Source organism: Dysidea avara, chromosome 5 (assembly GCF_963678975.1).
Source record: "Dysidea avara chromosome 5, odDysAvar1.4, whole genome shotgun sequence".
In the NCBI taxonomy this organism is placed as follows: Eukaryota; Metazoa; Porifera; class Demospongiae; order Dictyoceratida; family Dysideidae; genus Dysidea; species Dysidea avara.
Genome location: NC_089276.1, coordinates 32,108,622 through 32,134,999, shown reverse-complemented (window position 1 = coordinate 32,134,999; position 26,378 = coordinate 32,108,622). Strand labels below are relative to the sequence as shown.

At 35.3% G+C, this 26,378-nt stretch overlaps 1 protein-coding gene across 3 annotated transcripts in view; it reads left to right on the top strand.

The window, feature by feature from the left end:
• LOC136256223 (uncharacterized) overlaps nt 1-19,555 on the top strand; it is a 34,937-nt gene extending 15,382 nt beyond the window's left edge. For 2 of the 3 annotated variants that reach the window (XR_010701387.1, XM_066049158.1), the window contains exons 2-4: nt 5,479-5,669; nt 14,912-15,028; nt 19,320-19,555. Coding sequence is in view for 2 of the 3 variants with exons in the window: in XM_066049158.1 (XP_065905230.1) it covers nt 5,479-5,669; nt 14,912-15,028; nt 19,320-19,496 (485 nt within the window). In the remaining variant the exon portion in view is untranslated. Of the gene's footprint in view, nt 1-5,478; nt 5,685-14,911; nt 15,029-19,319 lie in introns of all 3 variants that reach the window. The other variant, XM_066049157.1, reaches the window with a different exon arrangement.
• The last annotated feature ends 6,823 nt before the right edge of the window (nt 19,556-26,378 follow it).

The following is a 26,378-nucleotide window of genomic DNA, read 5'->3' as shown; positions in this document are numbered from 1 at the left end:
GTACTGTATGATAATGGTGGTGGTTTGGGCTTACTGAAGATGAGTAAACTAGTGAATACAGCACAATGGTGATTTAACATTTGGTCCTGCAAACTAAGTATCAATATAATAATCACTACAATACTGCGTATTAGGAATCATGAAGGTTTGAGCTTTTCTGGCCAAAAAACCAGCCTCACAATACCTTCATGGTGCCTAGCTTGGTAGTATTGGTGAGGTATAAGCAAACTCAAAAGTGTCTACAGAATGGCCAAAAGTGCTTCCGATAAGTTGCTATGGACTTTAAAAAAAGTGTTTAGCAGAATTTCCTACTGACTGACTGGGGAGGTCACCTACACCTACAGATATACTAGTGAACATGTAATCCCTAATTTAGTCTATACCCAAGACCAAGACTGAATTAGGGATTAAATGTCCACTAGTATATCTGCAGATTAGGTATCCTCCCTTGTTTCATTACATTTTATGGCTATGATCCCTAATCAGACTAAAAATTCTTCTACTTGTTATGTTAGAATTCGTACACAACTGCGTATATCAGGAGTAAAGGGACCAGGTCAGCTGTAGACTGAAGACCAAAAAAAGGTAACTACCAGCTGACAATATAGCTGCCCTCCACCAACTATATCTCTTTATTTATAACTACACATACTTAGCTAAGTAGCTTGCTACACTACTTCTCTGAATACTGTGACTGCTATCTAGATCTTGACCATTCTATTAGAGTATCTTGATCTTTTCTTGCAAACATTGTCCCATAAAAGTGGGGGGGCATGGCCACTGGCCCCCTTGTCTCTACCACCTATGGAATATACCAAGGGTATGTTTTATAAATATATGAGAGTTTTCTGTATTGTTAGAGCAACACATGCTAATGTGTACATCGCAGCATTTGGCGGGTGATGTGTACAGCTTCATTTTGTGGTCACATTTTACCAGCATAATTACAATGATGATAATAGCAATAAACAATCATCATATGATATGGTAGTTGGTACTGAGCAGTAGGGATCATAAATGTTTGCTCTTTTCTGCAATAAGTATCAACCCAGAACCAGCCTCACAATATCTACATGGTACCTTGGAAACATTGGTTAGGTATTACCGGTATGTCAAGCCCAAACATGTACATGTGACCCAAAACGTTTCCAATAAGTTGTTACAAGATTTGAAAATATATTAAGTTGAATTTTCTACAGCCTGACTGACTGACTAACTAACTGACTCAGGGGTGGTGAAGCAGGCCAAAGAGTTTATTTTTTTCATTTCAGACAATCAATAGTTCATCATTAAAAGAAAAGAGTCATCGTTTGTGATTCAAACCTATTAAAGCAAACAATAAAGTCTGAATACAAGCCTCTGTGACCTGCACAGAAATTGGAGCCTTGGCAACTGGACAGCACAAACTGGAATACACATAATTACAGATCATAACAGAGAGAAGCTTAATTTGTATCCCATCACTACACCATAAGTAAGACCATGTTTGGCACTCAAGAGCTTGACCAATTTCTTATAAATGGTGGTGAAAATTAGAGGAGTAAAGAGACATTCTCCCCATTGTTGATATTCCACACCTCTTCTCTCTATCGTGACATCTGTACACAAATTGGAGAGGCTGATTTTAGGGTGCACTAGGATTAAAAATTCTGACATCAAGGTATAACCTCTTCAAGTCTGCCTCCCCAGAAGCTATTAGCTACAATGTCAAGACTTGTATGGTTGGCTGTTCTGTATTGAAAGATCTCACCAGAAAGTAGCTGGAAGTTGGCATGGCTTGTAGCATTCCTATCAGATTGTTCTCAAAAGGTGGCTATAAATGGTGTATTATCTTCTCCATGTTAGGCCAATGCTGTAGTACCTCAAGGGTCCATTCTTGACCTTATTGATGTAGCATGCAGATGGTGTACAAAGCCAACTTCATTTATTTGCAGATGATATAGAACCATAAACTTTCTTGAACCATAAACTTTCTTACAATGCTATAGCAGGACTTAAACCAGTTATCCAAGCAGGCTAAAACTTGCCACAATTCAATATTTCTAAATGTAACATTTTATGAAGATTACATCTCAATAGTTACACTATGACACTCAATTAAGGTCAGTGAAGGAAAATAAATAACTTGGGATCTGAAAAACTGTCATGGCAAACTTACACTTTCATCAAAACAAATCAAACACTGGGATTCCTACAAAGAAATCTAAGAACTTGTTCTACTTATTTGAAGAACAAGTGTACGTACAAACAACTAGTGCTTCCACTACTTAATTATAGTGCTCCTATCTGGGACCCTCACCATCAAATAGACAGAGTCACTGTGATGCAAAGCAGCAAGATTTGTCCTTAACAAGCTATGGACTAACGATAATAAAGATAGATGCTAAACGATTTGAAATGGCCAAAACTTCAAAGTCATTGCAAAATATCTTAGAATGATCCTATTGTAAATCAGCTTCAAGTAATACCTAAATAATATTTATCCTCACCCGCAAGATGACATCAACCAGATCAAATCATCCTTGTAAATTTTACCACATTCAATCCTCCTGTAATAGGAAGAAAGAAAACATCTTTTTCATGCATGTGTAGCTCCATGGCCCCTTCTCCAAGCACACCATTTTTGCATTATAGCTGTCTGCCAGGTAGGGTAGGCCACACAGCAATTTTTTTACAACAGCCATTTGTGAGATATGGGCGTTCAAAGTTTCGTTTTAATTTCTTCGTTTTTCTGGGGCTATGGGGGTTTTGATTTATTTTTGCATGCTGCAAAAATTGCAAATGTGTAATTTGATTGCCTTGATCTTTGGTAAAAATGAAAAGCATATAAAGGTGGATTCATGTACCAAGTTTGCTGTGAATCTGATAATTTGATAAATATCCAAGGAGTTATGAATGTTTATTCATGTAAAAAAATGATCAAACTTCTGTTACGGCTAAAGGGTAAACCGAATATAGGAATAACTTGAAAATTGGTGTGTACATTGGATGATCATCATAGCAGTGCCTTTTGATAGTTTGAATAACACTAGAGTTATAGCTACAAAGTTGCAAAAACCAAACAAATGTAAAATCGTGGGATTGAGATACTCTAACAGAGTAGTCACTGCGGGGTAAAAAAGGTGTACAAAAACTTACCAGAGTTCAAACCAGGGACCTCCATACCTAACACCCACATTCTTAACCACTGAACTACTGCTGTCTTGGCTGATCCCCTATCTATAGGCAACTACTATCTTGGCTAATAATCACCTAGCCAACTTTGTAATAATACGTTGCCCTATTAGAGCATTCAGCTATGTTACAATAGTGCAACAAGACACCAGGTTGAGAGTTCAGCTATGTTAAAGACCTGTAGAGAGTTCAGCTACATTATAAATCATTCTGTAGAGAGTTTGGCTACATTACACAAGTCACCCTGTAGAGAGTTCAGCTACATTACAAGTCACTCTGTAGAGAGTTCAGCTACATTACAAGTCTCCCTGTAGAGAATTCAGTCGCATTACAAGTCACTCTGTAGAGCGTTCAGTTACATTACATGTCACCCTGTAGAGTGTTCAGCTACAAACCAATCACCCTTCAGAAAATTCAGCTGCATTACGAGTTACTCTGTAGAGAGTTCAGCTACAAGAAAGTCACCTTGTTACAAGTTACCATGTAGAGAGTGCAGCTATAAAAAATTGCTGTTGAGAATTCAGCAAGTTTCCTGTAGAGAACTCAGCTGCAAACAGATTACTCTGAGAGAGTTTAGCCACAAGTCAAGCCCTGTTCAGCAATATTCACTGTAGAGAATTCAGTTACATTACAAGTCAACATTCAAAGAGTTTTACTACAAGAAAGTCACCCTGTAGAGAGCTCAGCTATATTACAAGTCACTCTCTGGAGAGTTCAACTACATAACACCCTAGTGAGAGTTCAACTACAAACAATGCACCTGTAAAGAGCTCAGCTAAGTTCAACTACATTGAAAATCATTCTGTGGAGAGTTCAGTTTTTGCCCTGTAGAGAACTCGGCTATGTTACATGTCACCCTGTAGAGTTCAACTGCATTGCAAGTTACGCCATATAGATTTCTGCTACAAAAAAGTCACTTTGTAGAGAGTTCAACCATGTTACAAGTTGCCCAGTAGAGAGTTCAGGTACTTTAAAAGTCACCCTGTAGAGATAATTTTACAGTTCCAAATTTCAGTAGGTATCAAGAACAAAACCATAAAATTCAAATGGACATATAAAATATAAACAAAAATCTGCACTCTTCTTCATTCCTTTAGTAAAGAAAAAGACACGTGAAAAGAAAACCCAAAAAGCCAGCCATACACTGGCTTTGAGGTATGCAATTGCAAAAAAGAAGTGATATCTACTCCCAAACAGCCAAGCTGTGAAGTGAAAAAAGGATGTGGCCCCCAAAAATGCCAGGGTGCAAATATGTGAAATCCAATGAAATGGCTGTGATGGTAGGTTAATGACAAAAAAATATAATAATGACAATTCAGATGAATTTGGTGTTGAATCCTAGTGAAAATTGGAGGAGGCAACTTTACCTGAATTGTCATCATTAAAATTTTGCCATTAACCTACCATCACAGCCATTTCTTAGCTGCCACATAGGATTTCACAATGGCCATCACTTTTGAATCAATAATTGATAGTTGGGGTGCGCAAATTGTCCATATTCTTTGCAGTGACTGGATTGATTGCAGAGGCACCCTCCTATTGTTCTTCGTTTGTAGCGGGCTGAACATAGCTAAAAGCAAAACGTAATGGTCACTTCACCTCCAAGTCAGTAATTGATTGCCGGGGCGTGCATTCAGATGAAAACATCAACTCTGGTGCCATCCTTTCTTTTGATGTGGTATGCGCTGGTTCACCAGTGATAATAATAATTATTGTTACAAAAAAAGTAAACAAAAAGGGAAAAATTTGGAATTTTAAGTTTGATTAGGGATCATTGAAGAAAGTAGGGAAACAAGGGAGGTTGCCTACACCTGCAGATGTACTAGTGAACATCTAATCCCTAATTCAGTCACTGGTAGCTATAGACTGAAGTAGGGATTAAATGTTCACTAGTATATCTGCAGGTATAGAAGACCAATGATCCCTAATTGAACAAAAAAATTCCAAAATTTTCCTTTTACTTGTACATACTATAGAATGATTAAATTTGCTATAACACCCTTTTTGGAAAAGCAACCATGGAGCCATGCATGTGTGAATATTTCATTTTTGTTCTGATATATCCATGGTGTGGCACCAGCTTTTTTAGCTGCATATCACATCTTGGTACTATGTGTCTTGATTCAGTTCTGATTTAACATGAATTCCTCACAAAACCATCTCTTCAGCAACCTAAGCATAAGCATCTCTAACAATAATTAAAATAGTTACAGTTTGTAACGTGCTTCAATCTTTGTGTAAATTAGCCCTGCAATTTAAGTTAAATGTTTGCAATAGTTGTTGTACTCATTATCTTCTCTACAGATCTACCACCAGCTTACACTGATGTGAATGAGAATCCACCAGCATATGATGATGTGTGTTCATCTAGTTTATATTCAGCTAATATACCACCATGCGATGATAGTACCCCACTTACTGTTGCTGTTGCACCATTGTCCACTGGTACTGCTGTACCTATAGTGACCCAGAGCTCACCACAAGCATCACGACAAGTTTGTAATAGTCAGGTCAATGTATGCTTAACTGTTGCTATAGTACTTTATCCACAATTATTGCTCTTCATTTTGGACCAATCCTAGACTTTACGTGGGTCAGATTTCTCTGATTGCTATTCTGAAACCTGTATAACTTAGTAATACTAGTATAACTTAGTAATACTAGTAAAACTTAGTAATACTAGTATAACTTAGTAATACTAGTATAACTTAGTAATACTAGTATAACTTAGTAATACTAGTATAACTTAGTAATACTAGTATAACTTAGTAATGCTAGTATAACTTAGTAATACTAGTATAACTTAGTAATACTAGTATAACTTAGTAATACTAGTAGAGGTTTCATATTGGATAGGGTCAGAGGTTTTTTTAATGTAAATACCTTTACAAAGAGCATTATTACTAGTGTAAAAATAATTCTAAAAATTAAAACATGGGAATAATGATTGCTGAAAAAAGTAAATAAACAAGAGTCAAACAAACCAGCATGTTAACATGCAGAGATCTGGTAGAAACTAAGGAAAAACACATTAATCAGGGGCAGATAAGTACTAAGAATGCTTCTGCATAAATGTTTGAGTCCAAATAGAGATATTAATCTCTCTGTGTTTAACATGCTGGCTTGTTTGACTCTTGTTTCTTTAGTAATCTCTATTCCCATATTTAATTATTTTTACGTTAGTTTGTTTACTTTCTATTAATCCATTTATGGATAGCTAGCATGATAATAAGAGGTGCTGGTGGTGCTTGATATTACACAGTACCAAACATGTATATCAAGTTAGTCATCATGTACAGTAGCTGTTGAGTATATAGTAAGCTAATATTATCACAGTTAACAAACACCAGTGTATTGTTTCCTTATGAATGTTTCCTTATGAATGTTTCCAAATGAATGTGTTAAATGAATGTTTTCAAATTGTTTTCAGAAGGGTATCCAGAATGTTTTTAGAAGTTTTCAGAATGTTTCCAGAATGTTTTCAGAAGGGTTTCCAAATGAATGTGTTAACATGGATACTTATTAACACATATTAACACGTCGGTTACCCTTGCAGAGACCAAGTCAGAATATCAATGGCAAAGTGAACCTACAAGAAGCAAATTTACTTGAGAATGGGTGTTAATATTACTAGGTCATGGACGTGAAGAAAGACATAGGAAGGAAATTATTTAGTTTGTATCTCCACAAAGTACTCACATTTTACTCTAGCCCTGTGGAAAAAAAACATAGATGACCTCTATTATGAGCCACTACCATGGTTCATGATGCATGTGATTATGAGTGGCTGTGTGAGTATTTAAGTCCCTCCCTAACTTGTTTATATATATCCAAGCTTAAAGTGAGTTTTTCTAGTAGTTTGTAATTTTCTCTGGATCTGCTCGGATTCCTATCTATTGATGAAGAAACTTCACTAATGTGTGGTTGAATTTCATCATGGTGCAGGGTGACATGTACTCCTGTGGGGTAAAACCAGAAACAATCCATTTGGCACACAATGCCTAAAGAATTCTCTTCACTCTCTTCTGAAGTAATTCCAGAGCACTTGTGATGCTAAAGCTAATTTGTTCAATCAAGCAATATCATCCAAACAGGGTTACGAATATTGTAACTGTAAATTCTTTGGAAAGTGAATTTTGCCTGAAATGCCCACTATTGGCATTGAGTAGCTTTGGCACCTGCAAGTAAATTTAAAGTTTTACCTACTTTGGGGATCAGGTATACTTCTCACAGCACTTTCATTTAGCTTTTAAGTTTGGATGGCCCTAGACATTTTGGGACTACTACCATCCCAGGATATCATGGTGTGGGTTCATCAACCTTAGAAACAGACTCCTAGTACTTTTTGGACTTTTACACAAAGTAATAAGGAAGAGCATGTGGTTATGCATCATCTTTAATTTCAATCAAATATGCTAATCCCAATCCTTGTGTGTTACTTCTGTCATCAATTGGTGGCTTTGTTCTACCCTGTGAAATGGCTTGAATCATCAATATTTTCACCTACATAGTACTAACTTCCATAATCTCAGGGTTGCACTGCACAATTCACTCAAATGAACATTATACTCTTTACTTTTATATGTATGTAAAGATAGACTGAATCATGTTGTACAACGAAGCAACATTAATGTAGATGAAAATTATTTTGTTTCCCTGCAGCCATTTCTTGACATTTGAGCTTTTTACCTTGTTGGTGTGACAACAAATTGGTCCTTTACATCAATTATTGCTCATAGCTTTGCAAGTATTTATCGATTAATCTGTGCAAAGCTGAAAAGCCATCTGACCATCTGATCGTCTACAATTCTGATGGCATCCATTGATTTTCTCGCCAGCTGATGCATGTACAATAGGGTTTTATGCATCAAAATGAATGGCTCATCATCTAAGAATACTGTAGCTTTTAAATGAAACTTCCAGCTGCCATTGTTCATCATTCACAGTGTGTTGAATGCATGCAAGGGTGTAGATGTAAATCACACTGGAATTCTAAACCATCTTTGTTTTTTTCTTCTATGCCGTAAGGGGCTATGGGAGCTTCGATTTATTTTTGCACACTTCACAAAAATTGATATAAAATGCAAATGTGTAATTCGATTGTGTCAATCTTTGGGACAAATGAAGTTTGCTATGAATCTGAAGGGGTTATGAGCATTTATTCACATAAAAAAAAGATCAAACTTCTTTCACGGCTACAGGGTAAACCAAATATAGGAATACCTTGGAAATTGGTATGTATATCGTAGCAGTACTTTTTGATGGTTTGTGAAAAACAATAGATTTACAGTACAAAGCTATAAAGCAAAAACCAAACAAGTGTAAAATCGCTGGATTGAAATACTCTAATACAGCAGTCACCGCGGGGTAAAAAAGTGCACAAAAATGTGGAAAAAAACTTACCAGAGTTTGAACCAGGGACCTCCACACCTAATACCTGCACCTTAACCACTGAACTGCTGCTATCTTGGCTGATCACCTTCTGCTTCATAAATGAAAATTCTAGTTTAAATCTGCTTATAAACAACATTTATAATTGTTCTAGAACATTCTATGTATGTTCTATTAGAAGTCCTCAAAATATGCTCTCTATTAGAGTAGTAAAATAATATTATTAAATATTGAAGCAAAGCATGCAATAGATCTATGTATCAGCGGAAGTTCTAGATTATTCTAGAACATTCTATGTATATGCTCTATTAGAAGCCTTCAAAAATGTCCACCCTATTAGAGTATTACAATAATATTACAACTAAAGCATACAATACAATACAATACATTTATATAATAAGTCTGTCTTCAATAATCATCATTGCGTCTGTATACAATGCTGGGTGAAAAAGTTGTGAAATCAAAGGTGGCGGCCAAGAAATGGCTGCAACGATGTCAATGCTGATAAATTTTAACAATGCACACAGCCATTATTAAAATTTATTAGTACAAGTAACTACACCAAAACAATTTGGAATTTTCAACTAGAGTAGGGAACATAGCACATCGATAAAAAGTACTGAAACACGTTGGAGTAGTCCAACGCATATCTCATCTAAAATGGCGCTGCGCACTCCAGCTATGTTAATTATCGTCTGAAAAGTGAAGTATCCATTACGTTTCATTGTCAGCTATGTTCAACCCGTTACACAGCATTTTGAATCAAGAACTATTTGAAAAGCACCACTGCAATCCCCACATACTGAACAAAATGGTGCCGCATACCCCAGTTATATCAATTATCGTCCAGATGAAACGTGAAGTATCCACTACACTTTGTTGTTGACTATGTTCAACCCATTACACAGCAGTATGAATCGAGAACCGTTCTCTGTTAACAAAATAGCCACTATGAAAAATACGGATGATTTCTGGAAGCCATCATGTGCTACCACCAAATCGACACTTTTCACTGTCAGCAAAGATGAATGGAACACAAAAGAGGACACTGGTAAGTCCATGAAGAATGCATTGTATGTACTGCAGTGTTTCAAAAGGCACCTCTCGGGCTGAAGCAACGTTGAACAGTGAAAAAAATCAAGCCCGTAGCCTTAGCTGTTATCAAGTTATGCTTGTCTGAAGGAATCAGTCAGTCAGTCAGTTACTTACTCAGTCAGTAAAAAAATCCACTAAATAATTCTTTTTAAAAAATTCCATAGCAACTTGTTGAAAACGTTTTGGGTCGATCTGAAAGCTTTTTTGGGCTTATTTTTACCTAACCAGTACTACCTCATTGTCGTCGGGGGAAATTGAGGCTGTTTTTTGGGTAAGATTATTTTGTGGGCCACGCCTACTCCTTTGTGGTCCTACTATACAGTACTATCGCAGGCTGCACCATTTTCACAGCTTGACTGTTTTGCGTGGTATGCATAGCTGGAAATACACATGCTATAGGGCACCATAATTGTGTCCAGATTCTGTGTTATAGCCCCCCAGTATTACACTGTATTATAGGCTACTTCGATGAGTGTTAGCTGATACTTAGTACAATTTTTATTCACCAAGTTAAATTTACTGAAATAACTATATAGGGCAATAAAGTCTTGCACATAGGGCAGGTACTAGCACTTTTTCTCTTTGCTTTGTATCTTTACTACCTCTCTTGCTATAGCTGTGGTGAGTATATATAGGGAGTACTGCAGGAGTGTATAGGTGTTCTGTTAGTATAGATTATGTAGGCTAAGATATGGGCTATGGGATGTGGAACTATACTATGTCAATGCCCTGCATTATTTTACTACAGCAACTTTGGCAGGGGTGTAGCCAGAATTTTGGTGATGCCAAGGCCTAGATACATAACACTGTCACTAGACAATATAGAAAAGGCAAACCTTAGTGTGACTGCTCTATTAAGAGTGTCTTGATCTTTTAAAGTAAGCTTTCTGCTAAATACATACCACCCATGAAAATTTTGAACATTTCTACCCTCTAAAATTGAACTTTTGGTAGTTTATTAGAGTGGCTACAATCTATATATATAAAGCTGAAAAGCCGTCTGTCTGCATTCCATTTGAGTCCACGCATTCTTCTTGCCAGTTGCTGCACGTATCAAAGTAGTTTTGGCACCAAACAAAGCACTCATCATCTGGGAATAAGCTAGCATTTAAATAAAGCTTCTAGTTGCCGTCGTTCATCATTTACAGTGTATTTAGTGCAAGGGTGAGGAGCAAAAATTCACCTGAATTCTTTCTGTAAACCGCATGCAAACTGCTAGTAAACACCTATTCCATTCAACTTAAGCATGCCTTTATAAACAACATTTAAAGACAGTGTAACTACAAGCGACATACAGTGCATGCAGTAGAGTGTTAAGCTTGAAACTGGTAGGTTGTGAGTTCAAATCCCAGTTGTGTCACTATTTCTCAAACCTTTTGGTTAGGCATGAGGCTATTATGCTCCAAAAAATTGAGCATTATGCTTTTGAGCAGTGCTCAAAAAATCACCTATTATGCTTTTGAGAATTGCCCATTATTCCCAATATTATGCCACCATAATTGGCTAATAATAATGCACAATTTATTGCTGTATCAGGCCATTTTCATTGATGTTTAAGTTTCAAATAATCTTGAATTCTTTAGCTGGTTGTTGTATTAGAGTATTTCATATCAACGTGACTGCTTTATTAGAGTAAATAATATTCAATGACTGTTCTATTAGAGTTTCTGACTGCTCTATTAGAGTATCTTGATTTTTTTAATGGAATTGTGCAATCTGCAGATTTTCCTACTGTTAAAACTTTATACAATCACCTCAAAATGCTAGCATAATTACCTATTATGCCTGAAATTCTGCTGGCATAATCGTCGCATCCCTACTTTTGGTTACAACTTTTTTTTTCTTCAACAACCTTTTTTGCTACTACTTTTTTCCGTTTCGGCAGCCTTTATGGTAACAGGTTTTCTGTTATATGTTCTTTTCATGCTATTTTTCTCACTCTACAGTGAAACCTACATAGTAAGGGCACCTTTTGGACTGACCAAAAAATGTCCTGATTATCACGGTTTCCATTTTTCAGCTCAGTTTACATGGTAAGGGATACTTTAGGACCATTACCAAGTGTCCAGGTGTCCTCCATTGCATTGGTTGATAATAGTTAGTAGTAGCTGTACAAAGGTGATGACAATAGGTTATAATAGTCAGTAGTAGCTTAATCAAAATATCATACAGTATATAGTAATGCTGTAAATGTAGGGAGGTTAGAGGTGATGACAATAGGTATAGGTTGTAGTATCACTAGGGAGTGTAGTATTGTTGCAATATGGCAACTTCTGCATTGTAGGGTAGGTACCAATAAATTAATGTCTTTTGTGGTCAAGATATTGTCAAATGATGCTCCGTGTATAGCCTGCATAATAGGACAGGTACTACTAGAACTGAACCATCCACATTGTTCACACCTGTGTGCTATAGTTTAGCTCCATACAATTTTTTTATCCATAAATTCTTATGCTCACAGTTTTTCGGCACTGGCACACAGACTCATCATAGCGACTCTTATAGCACTTTTGTAGTAGGGCAGGTGAATTGCCAACATAGTGTGTTTGTCCAGTTTCTAGGTAAAGCTTCTTTCACACTTAATCTGCAGCTGTATAAAATTATACTGCTGTAGAAAAGAAACAACGTAATTGCATGATGCATGGGCAGGTACTACTGTGCATCTGAAAAGTGATAATATTACTGGCACCATGCAGATACCATAGTTTACACTGAGGAACTGTGTGTGCAATTGCTTGACCTCGCACAACTATTTCACTAATCCTGTTTACATCCTTTCACTCTAGATCTAGATCTGCTTAAAGGATCATACATTACCTTAATGATACGACAATTAATGATAATGTTTAAACACTTGCGTGGGGTTTGTATGGCAACAGTTATAGCTATGTGTCACTACAACATTAGTGCATAGCATACTGAAACTGTGCTATGTGTACACCACCTGTCATGTAGGTATTGCCTTAACTTGCATGTAGTTTAACTAACCCTGCATGTTGTTCATTATTTCACTATACATAGTTAAAAGAAGGCATAAGGATCATGCACTAACGTGCATGCTATACGCAGACACTATAACATTTATGCTTGGCCCAGTTCCCAATGTATTATTAATTGTCCTGCATGTAAAGCAGGTTTCAATGCTTTTGTTTGTTCTTTACAACATGTTAAAGGCACTGGTAGGGACATCTCACTAAGTAATTGAACTACATTCCTGTCAAAACCACAGACAAAACAAACCTCATATTTTTAAAAGTAAAAAAAAATGCACGCTACATAGCTACATGGTGTTTAATGCTTGGTGTCTGTTTCTGGCATTAAAATGTTTATAGTCCTGTATGTAGGGCAGGCACCAATGCTAGCTACTGAATATTTGCCTGACTGCTGTATTAGGGTGACTGTTCTATTAAAGTATCTTTATCTGGATGTTTATGTAGCAGAGACAATTATAACACCAGATGTTTGTCAGGCTAATAGAGCTGTTTGGAAGTCCTTCAATTCATTTCGTCAGTCATTTAATATCTGGTAATTAGCACTTCAACACACATGATTTGTGTAGGTAGACTTTCCTAACTCTCAGTCTAAATCCATAACAGTCATATTGTTGACATGCAGTTTATTCATTGGGTTACTTGGGACAGCTGATTAGCTGCTGTAACAACAATCACTCACTCGTGAAACCACATAGAATGTCACCTGGCTATTTTATTAGGCTATGTGTACTTATTGGATTTGCACAAGAAAATGATTTCAGAATTGGTCAGTGGGTCGGCTTGAAACTGATAGCTGTAAAATTCACTAACTATAGACAACAGCTTTATGGCCTTATTTCCTGTACTTGTGGCATGTACATTTAGTTGTTTTATTGAGATGATGAATAGGAAAGAATGTATGGCCAAGAAAATAGCAATAATATTAGTGCATGGCTCTGATGTTGAAGTGGCTTTTTCTGATGACTAAAATAATTGGCCATGCAGACTAAACTCAGTTGATGCTAACAGGTTCCACTACCCTTATATGGTGATTGATATTTACATTCATCTGTTATGAAATATGAATACTCATCATTAATCTTAAACTGTATACATATTGAAAACTTTCTACCAAAATCATGTATAAAAATACTCACTGTTATTATTAATTAGCATGTCTACAATCTTGCAAAATATCAGTCTTTAATCAAAAAAAATATTAAGGGGAGGGCATCCAATGCTTTGCATGCTTATATGCCCCTCTCATGTTGGACCATTATGATGAATTGTCAGACCAACTTTTAGTATGGCCTGACACAATCTCAGAACATTTCAAAATAATGATAATTGTCTGTGTGTAGTGTATACTCCGGCCTGGGCCTGGGTTCTAGCTATGCCCCTGAAATTTGGTGGTAAATATAGTTTGAAAATACATGAATATTGTATTAATTGTGTCTATAGCTTCCTGCACAATAGTCATTACTTCAGTATTTTAATATATTATTACTTTCCAATAATTGTACCATATTATACATACAAATTTTCGAGGGACATAATTTTTGTGGATTTTGTGGTTACTTAGCTGTCCAAAAATTCTTCATCCTTAAATATTAACGATTTATCAAGACTATCTCTATGCTAAATAACAGATAGCCCAAGTAAAAACAAGTGATCCACAAAAATAAAACCCTGAAATTGTCAATCGGTGAAAATTACATATACATACCACAAAAATTTTTTGCGTATAATTATGGAAAACTCCTTATAATATAAAAGATACACTTCAATGAAAGGTTCAACACTTAGCTTACGTATGTATCACTATAAATTTGGTACACTGAAATACTGTAACTAGGGCAATAGAGTCTTGTATGTAGAGCAGATACCAGTGCTGGTTAATAATAAAATTTTCCTTTAAACTATACAAAATTTCAGAAAGATCATATAATTTTTTTGTATTTCCTTGCAGTTTTGTAAATCGGATGAATTAAAAAAATATTAAAGAACCTTGTGTATTACTATTTCTAGAATGCCTGGCTCAAGAGAAGAATTTCACTAACATGTAATCTATTCAATGCATAGAGAAAATTAGAGAAGGGAGTACTGATCTTGAGCTACTTATGCATACAAGAATTAAATAATATTATTGTTAATAACACTGTAGTGTGGTACACTGGCTTCTTGGTCCACATGTCTTATGTCATCATATATGTTGATGTTTCTTTAATTGATATACATTATAAACATAATAACATTATAATAATATGCTGATTCTTTAGGTGGAAGGATGTCCAGAAGCCCAACAAGAGAATCCTTCCAACTACAGGAATAATGCTATTGTTGCTGTGATCTTTTGTTTTCCAGTAGGGATTATGGCACTAATATACTCCTTTAAGGCAAGTAAATGTACAGCAATTATATTGCATCATATGCTAATGCAAGTTACATTAATTTATATCTTATGAAAGTAATTATATGTAAATACTACTCACAAAACCATACACACTATGCAATGCAGCACTGCATGTTAGCACATGTGCACATGCACTACTACACAGCTACTAGTAGGTCTGAGTCAAATATGCTCAAAATTTTGCCCAAAACACTTCAGTGTTCCCATTATGCTTGCATTATGCTCTTAGGTTAGTACCATTTCTTACAATTATCTTGGAAAATTTTAATCAGTAAATGCTCTATTAGAGTATTTCACTACAAAGTGACTGTTCTATTAGAGAGTATCGATCTATGGAGCTATATACAATGCATTTTAGTACTCTATTACACTCTGCACTTTCCACTGACTGCTCTGTTAGGGAGTAGTGATCTATTTTCATGGAATTAAGCTCCAAAGTTTGAAATATTCCACCTACTATACTAGCATTATACTGGCATACCATTTCAGCCTATTATGCTTTTTATTATGCTGGCATGTTTGACGCAGGCCTAGCAGTTGATCTAGCGTGTACAGAGAGTCGTTTTTATTTGACTGAATAATTATTTTGTATGAAAATACTTGAATATTTGTATGTTTTGTTTGTAATTATATTTTTTGTTGTTAATAACTTAATGTTTTAAAAGACAATACACAATATGGTATTTACCTGTATTGTTGCATCCCTATAGCCTATCATATATGCATACATGTTTGTATAGAAACATTAAAGTGTATTTGTCATTCATTATTTTCTAGACTTTGATCTAATGTTTCAATGCTCATAGAGCTTTCAACACCACTGCTTAATAATATAATTTTATGTTAAAACAAATACAGTATGCCACCACCTGTGTTAATCAAAGCCCGTGCATCATGCAAATAGTCTTACTAAAATACACACGTTGCTACAATATAGCTATGCATATTTTTATGCACAATCCTTATAATGAAGTCAAGTATGCTTGTGTATGAATAAAACTATTAAGTACAATTGCTTGGATGTCTGCAGCGAAAAAGACTAAGGGTAAAAGTCTATTATTATATTCTAATTTTAATAGCATAAAAGTATGCTATATATAATTAGTTCATTCAGTGTCATACTATAGATCTTTAGCATGATGTTGAACAATCAATTCCATAACCTCAGCTATCATTGAGTTATGCTTGTCTGAAGACATCGGTAAGTCAGTCAGTCAGTCAGTTGGTTGGTCGGTCGGTAAATAAAATCTTTAAATTTTTGTAAAAGCAATTTGGATCATACTGAAGGCATTTTTGAACTTGGTTATACCTAACCAATACTGCCAAGGCACCATGAATGTATTGTGTGGCTGGTTTCTGGCCAATATTATTTTGTGAGAAAGTGCAAACCCTATACAGTTACTACCATACTATATGATATATGTGCAAAGCTTTGCACATTTATGGTTCTTACTGTAACAATAGGGATTGCTCCATGTTTTTTGCAGAACTCCTAATAGATCGCACACATAAAAGCCACCTTAGAAAACATCCTTCAATTCAAAACACCTTTCTAGTGTTTTTGTACAAGGAGTATATGTTCACTAGTGGATATCAAGTGAAAAGGGAGCACTAAGTGTATTTCAGACAAAACTGAAATTTTGCCATTCATTCATATTCTATAATCACAGGCATAGCTATCTAAGTCTAGAAGCAGAATTTTGGAATAAAAATGAATAGTAAGGTTTGCCGAATGGATCAGTGTGCATATCTGTGACTTGTTTTGGTGAATGAAAACAGCCCAAACTGAGCCATTTCTACTTGCAAATGCCATTACAGTTGCAAAGCCATAAAAACACATTCAGAATTGAGTTTACTGGTGTGGGCTGCTTGTCACTAATAAAATCTGTTCTATAAAACTTAGTATAGACCAAGAAACTTAATCTATACTGATAAACTATGGTATGTTCATTCCGTAATTAGTGTACATGTGCGGGCTATTTAATGTCAAAATACTCTAATAAAGCAGTCATCTGTGTCTGGGAATTAAGAGCATGCTCTACAGCTATAAAAGCTAGGAGACTCTGTATACACATCACAATTCAATCAGTTTCTTGTGTATATACACCAAATGGTTGACTGTAGCTATGTATCCAAAACAATCTTGATTATCAGTTTAAAAATTAATAGATTAATAAAAAGTGCACAAACTAGATCAATAAAAAAATGGAAATTTTGAAAGATTTATGGCAATAGGAATCACTGACAAACAAGAAGGAATTGCTGGGGTGGTAATGTAAACCACAAATCCCTCTTTTTACTCTCTGCATGTCAAGTACATAATTCTCCATTCATCTTATTGAGTTAATTGAGTCAAAAATAGAGATTTGTGGCTTATATTACCACACAAAACCAGCCTTATTGTTCCTCAGTTTACAACAGCTTGGGAGTTAGTAAAATGCGGAATAACAGAATTACGGAATAAGCACAACTCATCTTTTGCAGATTGTACAAATATATACTCTATAGTAATCATACTTTATTTACCTTGTAACAGCTCTACATGGCACGCCACAGTGATGGATATAAACAGCAGCTGGGCAAGCATTAAATAGGATGAGCACACAACCAATCATCCTAGAACAATCTACATTCACTAAACTTACTATATATACTTCTTAATTGATATTGCTACAAAGCACTAAAACCTAGTTCTATTCTTAGGTCAAACTAGTTGGCCTTCACATGCATCCAACCGAATTTATTAGAGTCACACTATTGAGTTAGTGGAATGCAGTGGTTGTGTGTTGTCTTTAAATGGATTTCAAAACTCTTAAGGTTTGAATAGCTTAGGGTTGGAAGGAATGTACAAATACATCCTCCGAAGCTTCTTTTCAAAATGTTACTGAAGCTTCGAAGTTTTGTTGCAAATGTCATGTCAACTATTAATGACCACAATTGATGGTTCTTAGGGTGTACACCCTCCTACACTTTGTTATAGCTCCAGTATAACCATTGTTTAAACTACAATTACATCAAAAAATATGTAAATGGCAGCTTCCACACAAGGAGTGATAATACTTGTACAACTGGTTTAACATGTTGATATCCATGGTAACAAAGCTTTGGTGGGGTAAAACAGCATCCGAATGTCATGAGACCAAACGAAGCTTCAAACTATTTGTCTCAACCCTAATATAGCTATAGGGAAGGTAGACTGTTCTAGGATGATTGGTTGTGTGATCGTCCTATTTAATACACGCCCAGCTGCTGTTTATCCATCGCCGTGGCATGCCATGCAGAGCTGTTACAAGGTAAATAAAGTACGATTACTGTAGAGTACATAACTAGTTGTACAATCTGCAAAAGATAAGTTTTGCTTATTCTGTTATTCCGCAATTCCGTTATTCCATATTCTACATTTTACTAACTCCCCAACAGCTTGGCAGTATTGGTTAGGCAAGAATGTGCTACTCCTTTATGCTCCATTTCTTTCTCTGCTACCATGTAGGTGTTGATTAGTAGGTACCATGGTAATGGTTTCTTGTGCTGGCTATCATGAGAATCATCTGTATTTTCCATAACGGATGTAGAGACACTTCTCATACTGTTCTTCATTTGTAACACTTTAGCTATAACAAAGCTGAAAATGAAAAGGAATGGCCATGTCACGTTTTAGTAATTGATAATGAAGTGAAATGGGCATGTGTTCATTTGACAATTAATTGTTTAGTATGGCACCATTCTTCCCTTTGATATGGTATGTGTTGGCTCACCAGTCATCAATTGGACAATTGATGTTACAAAATAGTAAACAAACAAGTACTTTATATACACTGTAGTTAAACACCTTCAATAGTAGCTGCACCTTCAATAGTAGCTGCACTTAAGTGGTGTCACTATCGATTTTGAGAATAAGGTCTTTAACATTATTTTCAAGTGTCGAGTGTTGGTCAAATTCAAATAGTCGCCACGTTGATTTTATGAACTAAGGTAATAAACGCCACAAAGTTTAACCAAGTATAAATATGGTATATATTAAATTTAAATTGCATTAGAGATCATAGAAATAAAAAGCTATATAACAACAATAATTAATGAGTGAGGTTGCCTATACTTGCAGCTATACCAGTGGACATTCAGTTATGGCTATAACATTAACAATTAAATAAATTAAAAATGAGTATAGCTGCAGGTGTAAGTAATCTCACTTGTATCATTGCTTTTTTGTTTCAATGGTCCTAGTTTTTCTTTATACTTGTACATAATAGTGTTACATATATTCTATCCTATAGGTGGACAGGGAACTCAATGCTTGTCACTATGAGGAAGCCACAAAATCTTCTAAATATGCTTATGAACTCAGCCAGTTTAGCATTGGATATGGAATTTGTTTTTGTTGTATCATTGTGTCAGTTATTAGTGGTGTAGCTGCTATAGTAGGTGCTATAACCTATTTGTCCATGGAGTAGCTACAGACGTTACTGTTTTTATATATGCAACAATCTACATAGTAGATGAGTCTAGTCTACATTATGTGACCTGATTTTGGAATATCAGTCTAAATGTCACATGTGGACCACATAGTAACCTACACTTAATGTGTCACCACTAATGCACTTATAATTATGCACCTGTTAAAATATTTCACAGAATTTCTTGTTATTCAGGGAACTGACTACTGATCTAATCACTGTAAAGCTGAGTAGAAATTATAATGTCTTATTTTGATCATTAATATTCCAGTTGCAAAATATGACAATAAGGCTGATTTTCCAAAATCCGGTCACATATTGTAAGTATGTGCATATTATGCTAATCATAATGCATCAATTAAAGATGTTTTAACACAGGAAAAAAGCTGCATGTATTTCAGGTATTCGGAAATCCCCAGTAAATGTACAGAAATTCCATATTTCTGGTGTACATAAAATTTGCACATTTCCTGAAGTAGTATAGGGTGCAATTTCCATATCATTTCAGGACTGACTTTTCATTTTTCGTGTTTCTTTTGTACTAACAATAAAATTAATGTTACTGAGCAACAGATTGCATGCATTATGGACTTACACTTGTCCTCTATTGTGTCGTTTACTAGTATGCATACAGTTGTTTTTCTATTTCTAATTGAACTTAAAATGTTTTCTTTATTTTTATGTGCTAAAATGTACATAAAACTAAAACCCACAATCAGTTTCTCCATGTACTGTAGTGAGTGAAACTTGACTAGCACTGCCATCATGACTTTTGCATCTATTCAGAATTTCTGGCAGGCTCCAATGAGCCTGGAATACACAATACAATGTTTAATTCAAACTAGCCCCACACTAGTGAGTGTTTTGTGTGGTCAGCAATACACAAAAAGTTACGTCCGATGGCCCAAACATTTTAGACAGTAGTAGTCTATTTAAGTAGGGTTTTTGCCCATAAAATGATGAGTGCCAGTTACAGTATAAAGAGTAGCAAAGTCCTCCAATAGGGCAGGTATGAGTTTCTTTTCCACTGTGTAACTTTTCATGTCATGCACCAGTTTTTCTCTCATTGTACAAGTGCAGCAAAAGACTTCTTCATTATTTGTGTTTCTTTTGTATATGCTAACAATAAATGTTACTGAGTAATAGCTTGCATGCATTATGGACTTACCTTGTCCTCTTTTGTGTCATCCACTAGTATACATCATCTAGAGACCTCCCATGTTTTTCTATGATGCATATTTGAACTTAAAATGTTATTTTTATGTGGTAAAGAATATGTATGTTAATAAAAATGTGTATAGAACTAAAACCCACAATCAGCTTCTCCAATTATTACTATATTAGTGAGTGAAACTTGACTAAAACCAATGTGACTAATAAAGGTGTTAAAATATTCAGAATTTTTGACAGGCTCCAATAAGCCTTGAATTCAAACTAGTCCCACACTAGAGAGTGTTTTGTGTGATCAATGATACACAAAAAGTTATATTTTTGCTGGTCCACACATTTTAGATGGTAGTAATGTTTAAGTAGGGATTGCCCATAAAATGATGAGTGCCACCTTAAATTCTGTCCTTAAAATCATCTAAAAAACATCTTACGCAACGAGAATCACCATGACAGAATTAATCAATCTGACATCAAATACAGCATTTAAAAAAAAAACAAGAAAGTATGCAGGATATAGAAGTTTAGGGTGTTTGCTGATATTTGAAGCCTCCAGCTGCAGCCTAGTAACTGCATGTGACTATTGCATCATAATTGGCAAGAGATTGATAATTCATGGATAAGTGTTAAGAAGTTGTTTCCAGCTCACTCCATTAATCCAGACAATCAGTTCAGTCCACAAAATGCATTATGCCATTATTGTGAAGGTTGTCAGTGTAGTTACTGTTGTCATGACAATTCATACTGACAGTAGTTAAAATTAAAGGAAACAAATCTATAACATGTAAATTTACAAAGGTTAGAATATTTTACATAGGTACTTGTGGTTTGTGCATGCATTATGATGATAGTGACATTGAGTATTGTGATAATGGTGACATTGAGTAACATTATTGACATACTAGAAATTTATTATCGTACAACCCTAAAAGTTAGTCTTGTGTGAAGATGTCAGATTCTCTCAGAGCTGTCACAATTTATAAATTCTTACTCGTTTGACAAACTCTTTCTGTACACACTAGTATCATTCATACATATACAGTCAGTCTTTGGCCCACTGAGTTAATTTTACCAGATCTTCTTGCAATTTAAGTACATCTTCATTAGAGATATGTCTATAGATGATGACATCATTGGCATAAAGTCTAATAGTAGAGGATATTTCACTTGGTATAAGCCATTGATATAAAGAAAAAGAGTAGGGGACCTAACACAGAACCCTATGGTACTCCTGTGAAGAACTGCAGGTGGCTCCATCCAAAATTACGTCTATTAGATGAATACTCTTTGATTCAGTTTAATAAAGAGCTGTTTATGCTATAATGTGCAAGCTTATACAAAAGTCGGTGGTGAGGCAATTTATCAAAACTTTAGAAAAAACCAAAAATAATAAATCTGTTCTTTTTACTATTGTTTAATGTCATAGCAATGGCATTGATGGATTTTAAAAACTGTATTTCACAGGATCGATTTTTCTAAAACCATGTTATTATGATGATATGCATGTTGAGATATAGCTGAAGATATAACATGCTCAAAAACTTTGCAACAAATGTATATTGGCCTATAATTTGAAGGGTTAGTGTGACAGCCTTTCTTATAATTAATACAACTGTAGCAGTCTTCCAATCAAGAGGAAACTTGCCTTGATGAAGCAATGCATTGAAAATAAGGACAAAAACTGTAGCAATATAAATAGATAGTTCCTTTAACAGTTGTGATGGTATACCATCAGGGCCAGAAGCTCCATAGGATTCTAATTCAGATTGATAACAGAGTATAAAGTTCTTGTGCTTCAATGTGTATAAGGGTTATATAACAGTATCTTAATTTTGACACTTATTTTGACCAAATTGTGTGGGCACCTTCTCACATAGCATGGCTTACAGTTGTGGATCATATCCACTACACGATGGATGGTACAGATGGGGTTGTACAGATGGTGCAGATGGTGATGGAGATGCATCATGTTGGGACACAGATGATGATGGTTGTACAGATGGTCGTTTCTGTCAGTCTACACCTTATTTTCTTCTAGAAGGAAAATTGTCTAAGAGGAAATTTGACTCATATGACTTGTAGCTAATGCAGTTTGTCATATTCCAGCCAAGCATGGTACCAAAATGTGCCTTTATACCTCCTTCTGTGTGCCAAATTTCAAGGAAATCGGATGTGGCATTTGCATTTTATGGTAGTTTTGTAAGTGTGCAAAAGAAGAAAAATAATAAGAAAAAAAATGAAGAAACTAAGCCAATTTTTGAAGTCGCATATCTCAGGAATGCTTAATGTTATTTTGCTCAAATTTGGTATGTGGAGTACTGGCATTGGTGGGCATGTTCACAGTAAAAATCTTGTTTCGTAAAGGCAAAACAGAGCTACGGAGGTGTGAAAATTGCATTTTCTTTCTTCCTGTCAATGTACTCACAGGTGTTGTGTGTTGGCTTCTTAGCCGCACGACATGCTACCGTGTGCCTTGATAGTACAGTGCTGATGTACAAAGTTGATTTGATGAGATGTGCTAGAGAAACTTACTCCACAAGGTGGTGATGAAGCATTTGTGAAATTTGCAAAAAAGACATATATAGGATTTCTGAATACTGATGATTTTTTTAATGACAGGGTAATCTTATCTCCAGGATAAAATTATTCTTCTGTCCAATCATAACATTGTTAAAGGCAACTAACAAATGGTCCATGGCAGTAGCAAATACTGTTGCCATTAGCTGATGCATTGTTGTTATTGACAACTTTATATTCAGGAATTGATTCAAATCATTTCCTTTAGCACCATAGTGCTCATATTTGGGAATTCTATGTCACTAAGAAATATTAATGACTGGTGATAGAGTCTGTTTAAGTTGACCAGCTGTACGTGTACATCAAGCCCTTACTGTTAGGGATGTGGCGATTATGCCGGCATAATTTCGGGCATAATAGGTATATGTGGGAATCAGGAATTATGCTAGCATTTTGAGGTGATAATAAAGCTTTAACAGTAGGAAAATCCATAGGTTGCACAATTCCATTAAAAAAGATCGAGATACTCTAAATAGAGCAGTCAGAATACTGAATATTATTTACTCTAATAAAGCAGTCACATTGAAATGAAATACTCTAATACAGCAACCAGCTAAAGAATTCAAGACTATTTGAAGCTTAAAACATCAATGAAAATGGTGTGATACAGCAGTAAACTGGTATTATTAACCAACTATACGCCTATGGTGGCATAATTTTGGGAATAATGGGCAATTCTCAAAAGCACAATAGGCGATTTTTTGAGCACTGCTCAAAAGCATAATGCTCAATTTTTGGAGCATAATAGCCTCATGCCTACTTACTGTAAACGTTTAAAAACCATGCTGCAGGTGTAACACATCCTTTTATGCCCTGAGAGGAAGATATGGGCTATACCAAGAGTTCATAATATAGTATTATGAACTCTTGGCTATACCAAATTTGTTATTGCTGCTAATAAATTTATAATTGTGTATAATCAGTTGGTGTGATGGGTCACTTGTTTCATTTAAAATGACACCCTTCTCCACTGCGTACACCATTATGAGGGAAAGGTTATTGTTATGTTTGTTATTGCTATTGAAGAATGTGCAATTGTGTATGTTGATGGTTTTGTAGTGTTTATCAAATATGAAATCAAAGCTGATGGCCTATTGTAGGACACAAAGAAGGTATTGGAGATGTTCAATTTCAGTGATCATAACTGAAAATGCAAAACAACCGACTCAAACATGGTTGGTACTACATTCACTAGAACCACCTGAAACAATTGCAATGCATTGTTGATGGCTATTTTGGTGTCACTAAACCGACAGTGACCAATATGATATGCGTTGATAGTATTGCACCATGTCTGATGGTGAGTCATTTGAATAAACCATCATTACGCCACCCTTACTTTTGCCACATTGATTCTGACATAATATTATTTGGTGTAAATCAACTGCATATGTGACCAAGTTTAACAAAACCAGGCTTCCACACACATCCAATTCTTTGACTTTGACCAACTGACCTAGCAGCATGCTATTGACCTGAGTGTTTTACACAATGCTTCCATATCATTACAAAACTACAGGTGAAAATTTGAAGCTGATGGCATATTCTTACAATGAGTTATGATCTCTCGAAGTCATAAAACTAGATGTGTGTGGAAGCCTGGTTTTGTCAAATTCAGTCACATACATTACATATCCATTGTATGTAGTTTTTGAACACAACATCTGTAATTCGTACAGAATCACTGTTCACAGGAGGGTATTGAGATTTCAGCAGTTAACTAGTTTAAAATTGCTCACAGTAAGGACACTTAAGTTTGTAAACTAACAGTTTTGATATTTGATAGTGGCACCATCTCCAAACAAAACAAAGTTTTATGGTCAGTTACAACTAAATCACTTCTTAATTCATACACTTGATGTTTAAAGTGTAATAAATCACGACTTGTACTGTACTGCAAACCATTCTCCATCTTTACTAAGAGATTTATTTATCCAAGGGGTAGCAGTGTCCAACATAACAATTGCTACCAGCCAACAAAATAATGACCAGAATTATGATAGTATAATCTTGAAATTTGGTACCTGTAAGCAGAAAGAAAGTTGATGCCAGAATATCAAATTAACAAATTCAAGGCTTCATTTTTAATTTTACTAACTGCTACAATGACAAAATTAAAATGTTATATAGTCATGTAGTACCTGTGCACATACTATACATTCCTCTGTTGTATGTGATATGTAGGAGATGATAGTTTAGGTTTGCTCCATAATGTGAACTATCATCTCCCACTAATCACATACCCACAGAAAGAAACATGTTTTTATAGCCGATTACATGTATACATTTTTTTTGTTTGTTTATTTTTTTGCTATTTAAATAGCTGATTTTAAAATTAATGTAACTTACTAACTTTGGTATTATTTCACAGTTTGTTGGCAATCATAATGGTATGTTTGATTTAGCCCATAAGTAGACCCCATATTTTCTTTCAAGCTCCTCTACATAGACTTTGTGGTAGCTAATACTGCATTATCTCATATAAAAGGGTGCAGCTATTTGTGATTATTGGCATTATTATTATTTCAGCATATGTAGCTACAGTATGAGTGGCTACAAGGACATGGTGGGTGGCTAGCCACTGCATCCACCCCACCTGGATCAGCCTCTGAGTGTAGATATCTGGAAATCTAAAGTATGGGATAAATCACACTGTAAATTGCAATCTTCTCTTCCAACATGCGAGCTTTCTGGTGCATAACATTAGCATTAGCTCAACTTCAATATCATCCCAACATTATATGTACAAATTTGAATTAATTACTGGACAGGCAGCATATTTTGCCCAGGGAACCGGTATGAACAAAATTTATACACATACGTGCATGTACAATTTGTGATATAATCAAAGTTACAGTTCAAGTTTGTTACAAATGATTCCGTGCAGGGAATTTGATGTAATGATCTGATAAAGAGATTGTTGCAATTACGATTGAACAAGGAAAGTAACTGAATTTATGTGAATTTGTGAATGATTTTCGTCACGTTGTGTAGCACAGATAACTATAAAGAGCTAATCTTATTTTTAAGTAATGCTACATAGCTATATTCGTTAATTCATTGTCACTTCATCAGTATTCATTAAAGAGACAGTATTCTGCAGGAACAGGTGGATCTCAGACAACTTAACTTAAA